This window comes from Prionailurus viverrinus, unplaced genomic scaffold, assembly GCF_022837055.1.
Source record: "Prionailurus viverrinus isolate Anna unplaced genomic scaffold, UM_Priviv_1.0 scaffold_38, whole genome shotgun sequence".
Taxonomy (NCBI): Eukaryota; Metazoa; Chordata; class Mammalia; order Carnivora; family Felidae; genus Prionailurus; species Prionailurus viverrinus.
In genome coordinates, this window is record NW_025927606.1 from 3,494,389 (window position 1) to 3,509,251 (window position 14,863).

A 14,863-nucleotide genomic window follows, 5' to 3' on the forward strand; every position below is an offset into this window, starting at 1 on the left:
GGTGAGAGCCTGTATCAACTCCCTTGTCCTCACAGCAGCTCCATGACTCGGAGACTATGGCCAGCCCCGCTTTATGGATGGGGAACACCGGGTCCAGAGAGGCTGAGTAGCTCGCCCGAGGCCACACAGCCACCAAGTAGATGAGCTAGGATTTGAACCTCCAAGCGCAGGCTGTGAGCCACGGTGAGCTCCTCCCTCTCCAGGGCCCGACGGCGGGCGTTTGCGGTTCTGGGCAGAGGGCCCGCGGCACGGGCCTCGGGGCACGGCGGCGCCGGGAGCCCCCAACAGCTCTGCACGGCCGGTGCCCCGCGGGCTTTTACTCACTTGTGTGCGGCGTGAAGGGGGGGAGCCGAGTGGCCCCCTGGGACGCGGCAGGCGGCGGGGGCGGCATGCTGGGAGGCGTGGAGCGGGGCTGACTCTTCACCTCCGCGGGAGAGTCGGGCATCGCTGCTGTCTTGTCCTTCCCGTCCACTGCGGAGGGGCCACCGGGGCCACGGGGGAGGGGAGAAGAAGAGAGACGCGGTGAAGCAGGCTGAGGGGAGGGGAGGAAGCCGCGCGGGGGTTGGGGGGCCGACGCCGCCGGGGGTCCGGGCGGACCCCCAGGCGATCGCCAGGCGGCTCCCGGTCCTGCCCACAGAGCCGGGCCCGACTCCAGGGCGCAGATGAGCCCCAGCCGTGTTCTCAGGTGGCCGATATCCCACCCACCTGGGATCAGAGGTCAGGCTCGGGTCAGCCCACTTCAGGGGGGCTGGAGGGCGTGACGGGGAGAATCCCGGGTCAGCCGGAATGGGGCCGGGGTCCTCACTGGGGAGCTGGGGTCTACTGCCCCGCGGCCCGGGGGGTTTTGCGTCTCCCGCCCCCCTCCCGCCCCCGCTGGGCAGCCGTGCGCATCTCCTGGAGGGCGTCCGTCCCCATTTCTGATGCGGCAGGTCTGGGGAAAAGCCCACGAATCTGCATTTCTAACAAGGTCCCAGGTGGGGGCTGCTGCAGGTGCGTGGGGCCCCTGGAAACCGTGGCTCCCAGAGCCCCATCAGCTCTCAGATGTGAAAAGTCTCGTGTAGAGGGGTCTCCCCAGGAAAGTCTGGGAGGCTGACCCCGTGGGGTAGAAAACCCCTCCGATACCATCTGCTGGCCTGGGTAGTTCCTGGGCCCGGCAGGCCAAGGGCACGGCCAACGTCAGGCTGTTCTAGGCCTGGCCGCTCAACGTGGGGGCCCCGCACCAGTGGGCTGGGTGCCCCCGGACACTGTTGAGATTGCCACGTGCAGCTCTGCTGAGGGTCAGGTGCAGACGCCGGGAAACCGAAGCCCTGCCCCCCCCCCCCCCCCCCCCCCCCCCCCCGTCTGCCTTAACTCAGGTCAGCCAGTGCCTGGGCGGGTCAAAGAAGCTCGGAGCAGTGGCTGGGAGTCGGGGTGGCCCAGCCGCTCAAGGCCATCCGGGCCGGCATCCTCTATCTGCTCCCGGGGCACAGCCCACGCTGCCCCAGCCGCTGCCCCGAGCTCACCCTGCTGACACCGAGGGGGTCTCGCCCGGGGCCGGGGCTCCGCACCGGCGGGCCGTCTGTGCGTCGCTGCGTCTCGTGTCTCCTCTCCCAGGGGCCCCGCGGGACCAGGACCCACAGATGCATGCGCGCGTCCGGGGACAGCCAGCCTCCGGGGACGGAGATCAACAACGCCGACGACGGCACTCACTGCCGTCTCGGGCACGGCCCCGTCCCCACCCCCCCCTTCACAGAGCCGAGATGCCCGTGGCCCTCAGCGCCCGTGGGGCCGTGACAGCCCTCTGCCCCGGGGCCCCGGGCCCCGACACTGACGAGGGCCCCTCCCCGCCGGGCCCCACGGGGCAGGGAGGCAATCGGTCAGCAGCAGCCGCCCCGGCCACGCGCACCTGCTGTCCACTCAGCTGCAGCCGCTGGCCTCCCTCCCGCCGGGCGCCCTGCCCCCTGCGCCCGCTGTCAGGGAGCTGACGGCCGCGCACACGTGCGCTGCAGCTGTGGGGGCCCGTCAACGCCGCCTGGCCGCAGAGCCGGCGGCCAGTCCCTGGTGACAACCAAAGAAGGCAAATGCAGCGGCCACCACGGGCCCCGGGCCACCCTGCGGGGTGCAGACGTGGCCCCCCCCACAGTCTGACATGTCACCTGGGGCGGGGCCTGGGGGGGGGTTCGGATGCCAGGCTGGGACACAGGGAACGCGCGGCCTGTTCCCATTCTCCAAAGCCCTTCCACGCCGGGGGCTTCATTTCGGCTTTGCCCACAGGAGAGGGCGGAGGGAACCCACCAGAGCCGCCCGCCCGCCTGCCCCTCACACGGCACCTGTTTATCACGAGCCGGGCCCTCAGGGGCTACCGTGGGTGCCAGGGGCCAGCACACCGGGTCACGTGGAGTCTCCCCCGCCTGTGAGCACCTGGCTCGTGGCCACACTCATCCCACGGACGCGCATCACGGAGGACACACGGGAGCGCCCACGGCTTGCTCTCTGCCCCGGAGCCCGGGAGGTGGGGGGCAGGGGGCGGCTGCCGGGGCTCCGATTCACGGGCACAGAGACGTGCGGCGTCTGCCGAGGGCACACGGCGAGCGGGCTCGGTGTCACCACCACGCATCCTTCCAGAAGAGGCCGCAGGGGCGGGGGTGACAAGCACAGGGGCCTCGTGAGTCTCGCGAAGCTGGTTTGAGTCCCGGCTCTACTGCTCCCTGGCTGGGTGACCTGGGGCAAGCCCCTGCACCCCTCTGAGTCTCTCTGCTCCCCTACAGGCGGGGTAGCGGTCTGCGCACACGAGCGCTCGATGAAATTCGGCAAAGGGCTGTGGAACAGCTGGTGAGCCAGGAGCCTGGTCTTCCCCTGAGGAAGGGCCCAGAACCGCAGCTTGTGTGACTTCCCACAGCCCTCAGCGGCTCTTCTCGTCTCCACTTTCCGGTGGGGAGGCCAAGGCACAGAGAGGCCAAGTGGCCTGCCCAGCTCACACGGCAGAGTAGCGGTCCGGGTATGCCCCGGGCAGCTCATCTACCTGCCTGCAACCCGTGGTCCCTCCCTCTTCTGACTGCCCGTCCACCACCCCACGGGGGGTCTCTTTGTGGCGGCTCCCGCCTTGCACGCTGGGGGGCCGGGGACCCGGTGCGGGTCTGGAAGCGCACGAGTCGGCTCACGCCTGGACGTCCCAGCGAGCGGAAGAGCCGAAGGCACAGCGAGCGGAGGCGCTGTGGCCCCCACCTCCAGCCTTGCCTCCCCCCCACCCCCCTTGAGAACATTCCCAGACCTCAGCCCGCACACCACAGGCCCATGGGAGACCCTGTGTCTTTCCCAGACAGCGTTCCAGTCCCCGGCTGAATGTCTCTAATCCGTCCGCAGAGGAAGCGGCTCTCCGAGGCCGGGCGGAGCCGGTGGGAAAGAACATGGAATGTGCCGGAACAAGCCACCCCATCCATCACTGTCCCTGTCCGGCTGTGGTTCCCAGCCCGCCCGGCCTGGCTGAGAACTGGCCACAACCCAGAGCTCCCAGCCCTGGGTTCTAGAACCTTCCTCTGCCTGCCTCAAGTCTGTATTGCTGCCAGAAGTAATAAGCCCCTGCTTTGATCATTTGGGTCTGATTTCTGCTGGTACCTCACCTGACCCTCACAAAGGTCATGAGAAACTAGGAAGGTGGGCAGGTAACCTGCCTCAGGGACTTTGCACCGTCAGGGACCGGTATCGACAGGTAGGTAACAAAGCCATGGTGATAAAGTCCTGAGTGCACGCTGGGCCTTGACCTGGGCACTTCACACGAATCACCTCAGCTCACCCCACAACAAGCATATGAGGTGGGCAGGTGAGGAAACTCGGTAGAGGGAGGGGAAGCTGGCCGCAAACCCAGGCCGTCTGGCCCCAGACACCAGTCTGTCCGTGGAGTCCTGGGACGTGCCCCCTGTCAGGACCAGGCAGGCCCGGCCTCAGGACCCCGCCATCCCGGGATGCGGCCGCAGCCCAGGCCCCTCTCCTGGAACTGATGCGCGGGCCGGAGGGGGGGCCATGAACGTTCCAAGCCCCTCTCGAGTTCCCAGGATGACACAGAGGCCAGCCTCACAAGCAGCAGAGCAGAAGCCTCTGCAGGGCTCCGGAAGCTCGGTGCAGGCCCCCTCACGCCCTCTGCAGAGGGCAGAACCCGGGGGTGCGGCAAGGACTCTGGGCACGCTGCCCCCCAGCCTCAGTGTCCACATCTGTACGTAGGGGTGTGGGACGAGTGCTAAGAATGCGCCGCGATCTCGGTGGCTCTGGTGGTGCCGAGGCCAAAGGGAAACCCACGTTTGCAACCGGTGCCTATTTCCCCTTCGGTCACTCAAGCCCCCCGCCAAGGTCGTCCAGTCAAGACCACCCTCACGGTGTGTTCCACGACCCGGTGAGGACCCGTCCTCAAAGGTGAGGGCTCCACAGGGCAGGTGAGGGGCAGAGCCGGGGGCCGGACCTGTCCCTGAATTCCCAGCTTCTGCCCCTGGCCCGACAGCAGGCAATATTCTAAAACTCCAGCCAACGTAAACCCATACGCCTGCCTTTCTTGGGAACCACAGGGCCAAGACGTGTTCCCCAAGACTGTACAAAGTGGCTTCCCTGCCCCTCAGCCAGCACCCCAAGAGTGCCCATGGGCTCCTTCGTGCCTGGCCCGGCCCTTCTCCGCCCTCATCTCCCACACCTCCCCTCTCCGAGTCTACTCAAGTGCTCCTACCTCAGGGCCTTTGCACGGACTGTCCCTCTGCCAGGGAGTCTTTCCCCCAGATACCTTCCTGGTAGCGTGAGCTCACCTCCCCTGCGTCTTTGCCCAAAGGCAACCTTCTCTCTCAGTGAGGCCGAATGTCTAGAACCGCGTTGGGCACACAGTAGGCGCTCTGTACGTACTTGAATTACCGCCAGGAGAATCCAGGGGGGAGCAGTTCGTGACGGCAGCCTCCGCGCCTCACCTGCTCCCTTTCAGCAGGTGTGAGTCCTGGTCCCCTGCGTGTCTGCCCCGCTGGAGGGTCTGGAGCCCAGCCTGCCCCGGGGAGAGCCCGGGGGTGCCTCGAGGGGAGTGCGCAGCACCCCGCGAGGGCTGGGCAGCTCCGAGGGAAGAGCAGGGGCCTGTCCCCTGCAGACCCTCCAGCCGCCCCTTCGGGCAGCCCCACCCCGGAGCGGGGTAGCTCTGCCTGTCAGAAGCCCCTGGTCTGTCCGTCCGGGCTGGGCCTGGGCTTCCGGAACCCCGAGCGTGGGTGGTGAGTGCGCCCTCCTCACACGCCTGCCCTTGAGGAGGACACCCCTATCGCCCATTTTCCAGTGGGGACACTGAGGCCCAGCGTCACACAGCAAGGGAGGCGCCCCACAGGGACCCGCAGTGGCTCCCTACTTCCTTCCCTGTGGGGGTCAAGCTGCCGTGTGGCGTTCGGGGCCACACACGATCGCGCCCCAGCTGCCGCGTAGCCACGTCCCCACCGCCCTCAGCACCCGCAGCGCCGCGCACCGGAAAGACGAGGAGACAGAAGGTGGGAGGCCAGGGCTCTGCCTGTCCCTCCTCTCTCGGACAGCGGCTCCACGTGGGGCCCAAAGCCCCCTTCTAATTACAAGCCCGACTCCACACCCACGGAGGAGACAAGAAGCCACACGTGCTCCCTGGAGGGCATGGACCCCAGCGCAGCCCAGCGGCCGGCAGCCCTGTAAGGCCCAGAGCCACGCCCCCGGTCTGTGCAGCCGCCCCCCTGAGGGCTCAGCACCTCCAAGGCCTCTGTGCCCACGGGGGGCGTGGGCATCCGCTGTGGCTCACTTGGTCCAGTGGGTTTCCTGGCCACGAAGGAAAGGGGCTCGGCCGGAGAGCTGTGAGAGGCAGGGCTGCAGGGTGGGGTGGGAAGGTCCCTGCAGGGAAGGCCGAGGGGCCCCTCTGTAGAGACCGTCATCCCCTCGGGGTCCGCGGGGCTCTGTGCAGGGCCTGGGCCCAGGAGGCGGCCCGCAGCTCACACAGGATGTGTGGTTCCCCGGGGAGCGGTGCAGAGACTGGGCAAGAGATCTCTCGTGGAGGAGGGGGCACTGAGCCCCCAGACCTCTGCCGTCCTGCCCCTCAAGTGCCCCTCCTCCTTCACAGCCACCCCCTTGCAGTGGGGACCTTGCTCTCGGCCCTGGGGGTCTCTCCAAAGCCTCTCTGACTGGTGCGGGAGCAAGGGCTCCTCGGCTACGGGCGAGTGTGGGATAAACAGGAAAAATGAGGCGTGAATTCCTAGGAAGACACACATTTCAGAAGGGTCTGACCAGCGACAGATGGGAGCCACCAGGCTGAGGAAGAGACGAAGGGGCTTGGTGGGGGGGGGGGGGGCTGCCTGCCTTCAGGGCAAACCCAGGATACTGGGTGACCCTCCATGCCCAGACGGGTGGGCTTGACCAGGAGGCTCCTGGGCCAAGGTCAGAGGGAAGGCTCGTCTTTGATCCCCAGTAAAGCCGCTCGGGATTTTTGGGGTGGGGGGGGTGCAGCCCTGATGAGTCCCAGGTGCTTCCCACATCTGCTTTCTCTTACAGCTTCTGCGGCCGGAGGAACAAGAAATAATATGAAAATACAGGGATTGGTATTTTCCCCTCCGCTGGTCGCAGCGGGCTTTCTGTGGCTTGGAGCCACGGCCATCCAGAGCCTCCACGTGGCCCTTGGGGTCGTTCCTCTCGCTGTGAGCTCTGCGGACACCGCCCTTCCCACTGCGCGGTGCTGGGCCACCCCGGCCTGCCCGGCCTCAGAGACCCCGTGACCCCCTGGGCCTGTGTGGCCAGTGGCAGAGGTCACGGGTCACCACGGCAACAAAGCCGGGCTGGGACTCAGGAGAGCGGGGCTCCCATCCTGCTCCGCAAACAACTGTGAACTCAGGAAAACGGCACATCTCTGAGCCTCGGTTTACCCACTGGTACACGGGGCCCATAATTCCCGCTTCTGCGGTGGGGGTGCTTTTGGGCCAGAGCCCAGAGGGGCTTCGCAAACCAGGGTTCTGGTTGGCTTCCTCTGTCCCGTCTCTGTCCCCTGGCTGGACTGTCAGTGGCCTTTCTACTCTGGGCCTCGGTTTTCACCCCTGACAAGGAGGGCGGGGAGACCCCACCCCCAGGAGTCACAGAAGAGTGACCCACGGACAGAGTCCAGCACTCACGGACATGGCGTCTTGCTAAAGGTGTGCACGCGTGGGGGGCCCTGCTGCGGGGTCCCGGGAGGAAGGGCTGGCCCCCACGTGCCGCACACCCCCACAACTTTGATTTTAAACTCGCTCCCTTTTGCCGGGAGCTGTTCGTGTTCCGGGTGCCGAAACCCTCTGTTCCTCAACTCCTCCTGAGAACGCCATGAGGTGCTAGAGCCCCCAGGTACAGTGGGGAAACCGAGGCACAGAGTGGCGCTGTCACCTGCCCCGGGGTCACACAGCCACCACACGGCAGATCCCACGTGCGTCCGGCTCTAAGGCTGACGTCCCCAGCTGGTGCACGCAGAGCTCGTCCCTCCCTGTGAACGTGCGCACGGGGGTGACAGCGAGCCTGTGTCCAAGGGTGAGGGGTCCACAGGGAAGGCCCCTCGCAGCCACAGAGGGGACCCTGGGCGGTGTCCGGGCCGCCGTAAGCAGGCGTCACGACATCCCATCGGCAGTGAGAGGGAGCCGGTCGGCCTGGGTGGGAGGGTCCGTCTGTCACTGAGAGACACAAAACTGGACCAGACGCTACCCCACCTGAACGGCCTGCAGCCCCAGCCCAAGGGCCTCTCCAGGCCGGGCCCTCTCGCCGCTTCTGACCTGGGCACGTGGCCCCAGGCTGAGAGACCTCATCCCCGACACCTGTGGCCTGTCTGTCTCCTCCCAGCATCTCTGGAAAAGCACGGCACGTTTACTCTCTACAGACCGACCTGGGCCCATCAGGAACCGGGAAGACGGTGTGGGACCGTCCAGTTCGTGTTCCAGGGACCAACGGGGGCAGGCAGACAGGACCCCGCCACGCCTCCCGCACTCTGGCCGCCCTCCCCCGCCACCTGCCTGTCCAGCACCCCTGTCCTGCTGCAGGCCTTTGCACCTGCTGGAGGGTTCCCCAGACCTTCACAAGGCTGTCTCCTCATCAGTCGGCTCTGGCTCACATGTCCCTCCTCCTCGGAGAAGCCTTGCCCGGCCCCCAAGCCAGAACCGCCCCACCCTGCCCGTCCTGCCGCCTCACCCGACTTTATTTTCTTGGGGCCTCTTGTCTGCACCTGCGATCATCCCATGTCGGTTGTCGTGTCTGCAGCCCGTCTCCCCGCTGACCGCTAACCCCCAGACGGAGCCCAGACGGTGCCGGGCAGGCGGCCGGTCTGCGGCACACCCTCGACGGTCTGTGCACCGGCCCCGCGAGAGAACCGGTGCCCCCGCCCGCCCGCCCTCGCGCTGCCCTGGGCCCCACCCTCCTCACATTCGAGAGCTCGGCTCCCTGCGGCGGGCAGAGCCTGGGCAGGCCTCGGCTGGGGGCGGCTCCGAGGCTGTACTCGGAGGCAGCACGGCAGTACCCCGCAAAGTGCCGAGGACCGGGGGCCGTTTGGACCCTGCCCCGCAGCAAGAAGCTTAAGACCCCCCCCCCACCACCTGTGGGGTGGACGCATCATGAAAGGCCTCAGTCCTTCACCCTCCCTGACCCACGCCCCTTGCTGTGTGACTGCCACTCTTCCAAGTACTCGACACGGCCGGGAGGCCCCTGCTCTGTGTCCGGGCTGGCCCCGGGCCTGGCTGCGGATGTGGCAGAAGTGAGAAGCGATGTCAGCCGACTCTGAGTCGGGACACGGGGGCGTTTGCTGCGCTCGCTCTCTTGTTCAGTCAGCCTGCCGGAGGACGGGACTCTCGTGGGGCAGAGCTGGCCCGGCTGAGTCCCCAGTCATGCGAGGGCCCACCCACAGTCTGCTGACCACAGGCCCGAAAGCAAGCCCGGTGGGACCAGAAGTGCCCAGGGGACCTGCCTAACCTGCCCGCCCCAAGAACTAGGAGCCAGACCACAGTGGTTGTTTCAGCAGCTAAGTTTTGTGGTGGTTTGTTACACAGTAGAAACTGACTGATACACTGTGGTGTTGAGAACCATTTGGGAGCCGGAAGGGACTTTGGGGGCCAGGATCCCATCACAGCGTGCAAGGGGAAGTTGACCCAGAGACTCCCGCCTCTCTGCTTCTCATTCCTCTTGCGGTGGCATCTCAGCGTGGACGGCCACGTTCCCCTTAGGGAATGTGTTCTAGGGAAACCCTCGGGGACACAGGCAGAGAGTTCTCTCTGAGGGTGTTTATCACTGCGTTGTTTAGGAGCGTGACAAGAGGGGACAAACGAGGTGGCCCCAGTAGAGGGCCGTGAAGGAACTTCTCTGGCCGGTGCAGCATTACAGGACCTCAAACATCCCGCCGTGGGGGCCCTGGCTTTGGAAATTGCTCTTCAGTATCGACCAGCCCGAACCACCACACCACAGAACCCGCACAAGCGCGGGCACGGCGGCTTCGGCAGCAAGCGCCCTCCAGCCACTTGGCCAAGACGCCCAGGCTGGAAGCCATCCGAATGCTCATCAGGTTCAGGGGCAAATGGGCCGTGGGAGGCCCGTCGGGGGAAGAGCACCGAGCGGGGAGAGCAGACGCACGCGGCAGCCCGTGAGACCGCCTCTCGCCAACGTGCGGCCGCGTGAACGACGCCAGGCCCCAGACGGCTCGCGCCGGGCAGCTCCACTCACGTCACGCGGCGCCAGCCCCGTCGTGGGAGTCGGGAGCCGGTCCCAATGCCGCGGAGACCGGGGCAGGTGACGTTGGCGACCGGGCACACCCGGAGGGCGCGAGCGTCGGCTCCCGTGTGGGGGACGGAAGCCTCGCGGGCGAGCGGAAAGGACGCCACGGAATACTGTCGAATCGCGAGGGAAGGCGACCCGCGCGTCCAAACCAGGAGGGGAGAAGCGCACGACGTTCTGCCTCGCGAACAAACGCACGCGCGGAGGAGGCACGAGGAAGCGGCTGTGGCTCCCGGGGGGACAGCGGTTCAGAGTCTGGGTTGGGGCCGGGCCGCGGGGCCCAGAGGCCGACGGGCCGCCGACGCCCCCAAACAAGCGGGGAGGGCACTGCCTCCTGGGCACGCGTCCCCGCCTTCTGCGGCCTCCTGGCGCCGAGCGAGCGCGAGGTTGGAGGGCAGGGGGGGCCGAGGGCTCCGAGCTGCCGTGCTCCCCAGAGGGGGCCGCAAACGCGACCCAGATGCCGGCCCGCGGGCCCTGCGGCTGGCGCGTGAAGGGAGCGCATTCCTCGCCCAGCTGCCGGGGCTGCGCGGCCAAGAGCGAGCGGCTCCCTCAGAGCCGCGGGGGAGGCGCCCTGCCATCTGGCCGCCTGCTGGGGGGAGGGGCAGCGGGAGGAAGGGGTGCCCCCCCTGCCCGGCACCGGTCCGGGAGCTCCGGGAGCCCCCTCCCAGGCCTCCCACGCACGTCGGCCACCGAGGGGACGGGGCCCATCTGCACACGGGCGCACTCACCTGAGTGTGACTGGGCTGGGACAACGGGTGTGCTGTCACGGCTGGCCGGGTGGATGAGTAGAGAGAGAGAGGACGGAGTATCAGGTGGACGGACGGACAAGGGAATGGATGAGGGGACAGGTCGACGGGCGCAAAGTGGGCGGACAGACAGGTGGACACACAGATCTGTGCAGCAGTGGGACAAGCCCGGTTCTGGGGTTGGGCGGGTGGAGTTTAGCTCGGGGTCTCACGTCTCGAGTGGCCCTTCCAAGGCCCTTCGCTCTTCCGAGCCTCGACTTCCTCATCTGCACACTGGGGGGGGGGATGCTGTTCCGACGATCAAGCAAGCGCCCGTTAAGTGAGCACCCCACGAGGACTTCTTCACTCACACACCTGGCTAGGACAGAACGGGGAGAGGGCCAGGGACCCCAGAAGGGCCCTCCCCTGGGTGGGGGAAAGTCAGCGAGGCCTCCCGGGTGAAGGACACGTACACTGAGATCTGAACAGCAGGGTCCAGCAGTTGGTTGTCCCCCGGGAGGGGCTGAGACAGAGCGCCGGGCAGGGGGGGGCGGCACAGGCAGACTCTGTGGGGTCCCTGCGTGCCCGTTTCCTATGGGAGGGGTGAGACCCCAAGAAAGGATGTAAAACCCCCCTGGAGTTTTTTAAAGGCGACCGAATATATATTCAGAGAATCTCTAAAAGGAAACAGAAACTGCCCTTGGGGAGAAACTGCCCTTGGGGAGAGATTTCCTTCTCTCTTTCTTCCGGACTAGCCACCTCCCCTTTAACCTTGCCCTTGGTTTGTTTTTAAACTGCCTGCCAGCCACCAGCACTGCCCCTCCCGCCACAAAGGGGATAACGGAGTGACAGGTGGTTAGGAGCCGTCACCCAAGTGAATAAACGGATCTCGGTCCCAGATCACTCAGCTAGGAAAAGGACTTGAAGTCCAGGGAGGTCCTCCGCCCTGGGGTGTAAGTTAGCCAGGCCGCCCTCCGACGGGGCCGATCGAGTGGGGAGGGGCACAGACGGCCGCGGGCACACCCTGGGCTGGGGCGTTCAGTGTCAGAGAAGCTTCCAGGAGCGGCGACAAGTGGCTGGAGCCTGGTGGCCGTGGGGTTCGCACACCCGGAGAAAGGAGGTGCGCACGGGGACGGAAGTCACCGCGCACCACACTGCGCGGGCATCCACGGCGGGCAGCGGCGGGGGGCGCGACAGAAGGTCCGGCCAGTCTGTGGAGGGTCTGGAAAACCCGGCCAAGCGCTTAGGATTCTCCTCTGCTGGCAATGGGGCGCCACGGAAGGCTTAACTGATCCCCAAAGTGTTTTCATTGTTTAAGAAATGTGCAAATTGGCTGCGCGTCACCTTGAACTCTCCAGAGGAAAGCTTCCAGAATTTAAAATGATAGCGCCGCTCGAATGAATGCTAAATAACAATTAGACCCTGGCGCTGTGTCCTGCACGGGTGTCCAACCGAGGGCCCTTCCCCGAGTGCCAGGCGATTCTCCCGCCAGCCCCCAGACACAGAACGGCCACCCTCGTGTGTGCGCGACCCGTGTGGACCTGATCACCTGTCACGTGCACGCAAGAGACACGAATGCAGACGGCGGTGTGGCACCCAGGACGCGGCGACCTCTCTGAGCCTCACGGTCTCCCCCGAGGGGTGCAGACACAGCCCCCTGGTGACAGCCCCTGAGGGACCCCGGGAGACACCGTGCAAACAGACCCTCAAACAGGAGCGGGGGCAGGGAGGCGCTGGAGACACCCGCCCAGGGGGAGGCGGGGGCATGAGGAGGCAGCTGGGCTGACTGTCCCCAGGCTGGCGCTGATGTTCCCTCTCTTCTGTGACGAGGAGGAACCGTCAGCAGGTGCACCTGAGCTGCGGCGAGAGTCGGCCCCTCACAGCCTTCATGCCCGATGCAGGGAGCCTCTGTGGGCCCGGGACCCGGGAAGGGCCAGACCTGTGGCTCCCGGCCCCTCCCAGGGGCACACGCAGGGTCTCCCGCCGCGGACATCCCAGGGCGGTCCTCCTGCCTCTGCCTCCGTGGGGTTTGGGTTGCTGGCAGATTCAGGCCTCCTCTGGCAGAGCACTTGGTAAAGGCAGGAGGCCAGCCCGACACGTCACAGCTCACAGCTCACAGCACCCGGGAGGCCCTCACTTCCCAGATGTTCGGAGAGGTTCAGGTCCTGGCCCCAGGTCACACAGCATTGAAGAAGGGCCTGTGGTCCCTGCTCACCTCCTCAGACATCCACGGCTGTGGTTCATTTTATGATTTAACCGCCGCAACGCAGGAGGGGCCTGGAGGCTGGGTGGTCTCACAGCACCTCCAGGAGGGAGGGAACTGAGCCCGCCTCATGGTGGCTACTGACCACATTCTGCAGGGCCCTCTCCCTGGTGGATTCTGGAACATTCCGTCTTCGTGCCCCAGGAGCCATCAAAATGTCCCGGAAACTCTAGCCGTACGTCACCCAGAAGGCACAGCCTAGACTCTGCCAGGGCAGGTGCTGCCATGAGCCTCAAGGGGATCGCTCTCCCCAGCTTTCAGTGCCAAGAATTTCTGCGCGTTCGCTGCGCATCCCCGGCCAAGGTCTGGTCACAGGCCCTGCTACTTACCCTACTTCCAGAGAAGTCGGCAACGTGCCCGCGGTGACGGGCCGCCACGGGCAGGGAGGAGAACCCCGCTCCGGCAACGCTCCACCGGCAAAGACATGGGGACGGGGGAACGGGGTCCCCAGCCCTCCGCCCGCCACCCCAAGTGGCCTCTGTGGACGATTCTTGTGGATGCTTCCGGATGTTTCCGTGCGGATACACCCGGTGCGTGCTCACCCTTTAAGAAAAGGCAAACTCCGGCAAGACTCCACCCGGGGCCTTTCTCCGCTGGGCTCGTGCGCATCAGAGGACGCGGGGTCTCCTCGCCCGGTGCCTGGACGCGGGCGTGATTGGCTCTTCCTTGGAGAGTTAACGGGATCAGAGCGAAACCAGCACCGCCACCAGGCATACAGTAAGTGCCAACTTGGGGCCAGCCTACACCTGGGAACTCCCGGCACACTCGTTGCCTCCCCGGGGCTCCTGGGCTCTCCCTGCGCACTGGCTCACCGGCCTGCCTGCAGCCCCGGGGGGACGAGGACAGGGCAAGACGGGCCGGGGCCGCTGTTCGCTGGCGCACGCGGGTCCTTCATTGCTGAGAGCTCCTGTGACTACCGCGGAAGGTTCTAGGGCCGTGCATCAGGGGCACCACGAGCAAGGCGGCCGCGTGACGAGGAACCTAACCCGTACTTTCGCTCCATTCGACTCCACGTGGTGCACAGTGGCCGCGCAACACGCACGGCCCCAGCACGTACACCCCCCCCCCCCCGAGGCGCCAGACTGCAGGTGGAAAGGGTGCTCCTCCCCTCCCGCCAGAGGGGCACCCACCTGCCTGCCCGCCTTCTGCCCAAACAGGGTCCCCTGCTCCCCAGAGCCATCTAGGGAGGCGCCACCGAGAGCCGGCGTCCCCACGACCTGGGAACAACACCTCCTTTCTCTGAATTGAAAGAAAACAGCGTCCTCTGGAAGCAAACCTTTTAAACAGATGTTTCCTCTCGGCCCCCTCTCCCCCCCAGGCCTCCCTCGAGGTGGGGCCTGCTCGCTCTCACACCCAGGCACCGGGGAGACCGACGGATTTCAGTTCTTTTTAGGAAAGGGGAGGAAAATATTTTTAAAAATGTGTTTTACAAGCCTGGCTTTGCCATTGTTTATGTAAACAGGTAAATTGTTTCCTGCCTCAATTAAAAACATCTGCCACATAAATGAATACCAATTAACTCATCCTGTTTTTAATTACTCTGTTAATTACACGCAGGCAGCAGAAAGGACGGCTGGGAGTAGGCAACCGAGTGCGGTCCCTCCCCCAGCTTGGCAAGGATCTGGAATGTGTCTGGCTCCTGGTGGAGGAGGGTGGCAGGGAGGTGGTGGCAAAGCGCCAGCCGGGATTCCCCGATCTGGGGCTGTCGCGCGGGCACCTCTTCCCGGGGCCCCTGGCTCACCGCGAGGAAGGCGGAGGCCCTCCTGTCCCTCAGGCACTGAAGACGGAGGACGGGCCTTCAGGGCGCCCCCTCACATCTCGGCGCCCTTTTGCCGGGGGAGGGGGGCCTGGATCTCGCCCAGGAAGGCCTGTCTGCAGGGGATCGGGGACCCCCTAAGAGCGGGTGCCGCTGGCAAATAATAGCGGGGGCAGCGGCTGCTGACGGACACCTTGCCGAATGCCTGCCTTGCCCGAGCCCGGAGCCCTCAGGGCCGCCTCCGGGGAGCACCCCCGCCCCTGCCAGCATTTCCTACCAGCCTGACCCTCCTCCTCAGCCTCCACTGCGGGCCGTAACCCACCCCCCGCCCGGCCCGCCCGCTTCACCGTCCGGCCCAGGGCACGCGGAGGCTCGTGGGAGGCGGGCACGGCCCATCCAAGG

At 66.2% G+C, this 14,863-nt stretch overlaps 1 protein-coding gene across 8 annotated transcripts in view; it reads right to left on the reverse strand.

Moving 5' to 3' along the window:
• CBFA2T3 (CBFA2/RUNX1 partner transcriptional co-repressor 3) overlaps window positions 1-14,863 on the reverse strand; it is an 84,819-nt gene that overhangs the window by 23,604 nt on the left and 46,352 nt on the right. For 7 of the 8 annotated variants that reach the window (XM_047846101.1, XM_047846102.1, XM_047846106.1 and 4 more), the window contains one exon: window positions 325-471. In XM_047846101.1, the coding sequence (XP_047702057.1) occupies window positions 325-471 (147 nt within the window). Of the gene's footprint in view, window positions 1-324; window positions 472-10,445; window positions 10,636-14,863 lie in introns of those variants that run through there. The other variant, XM_047846108.1, reaches the window with a different exon arrangement.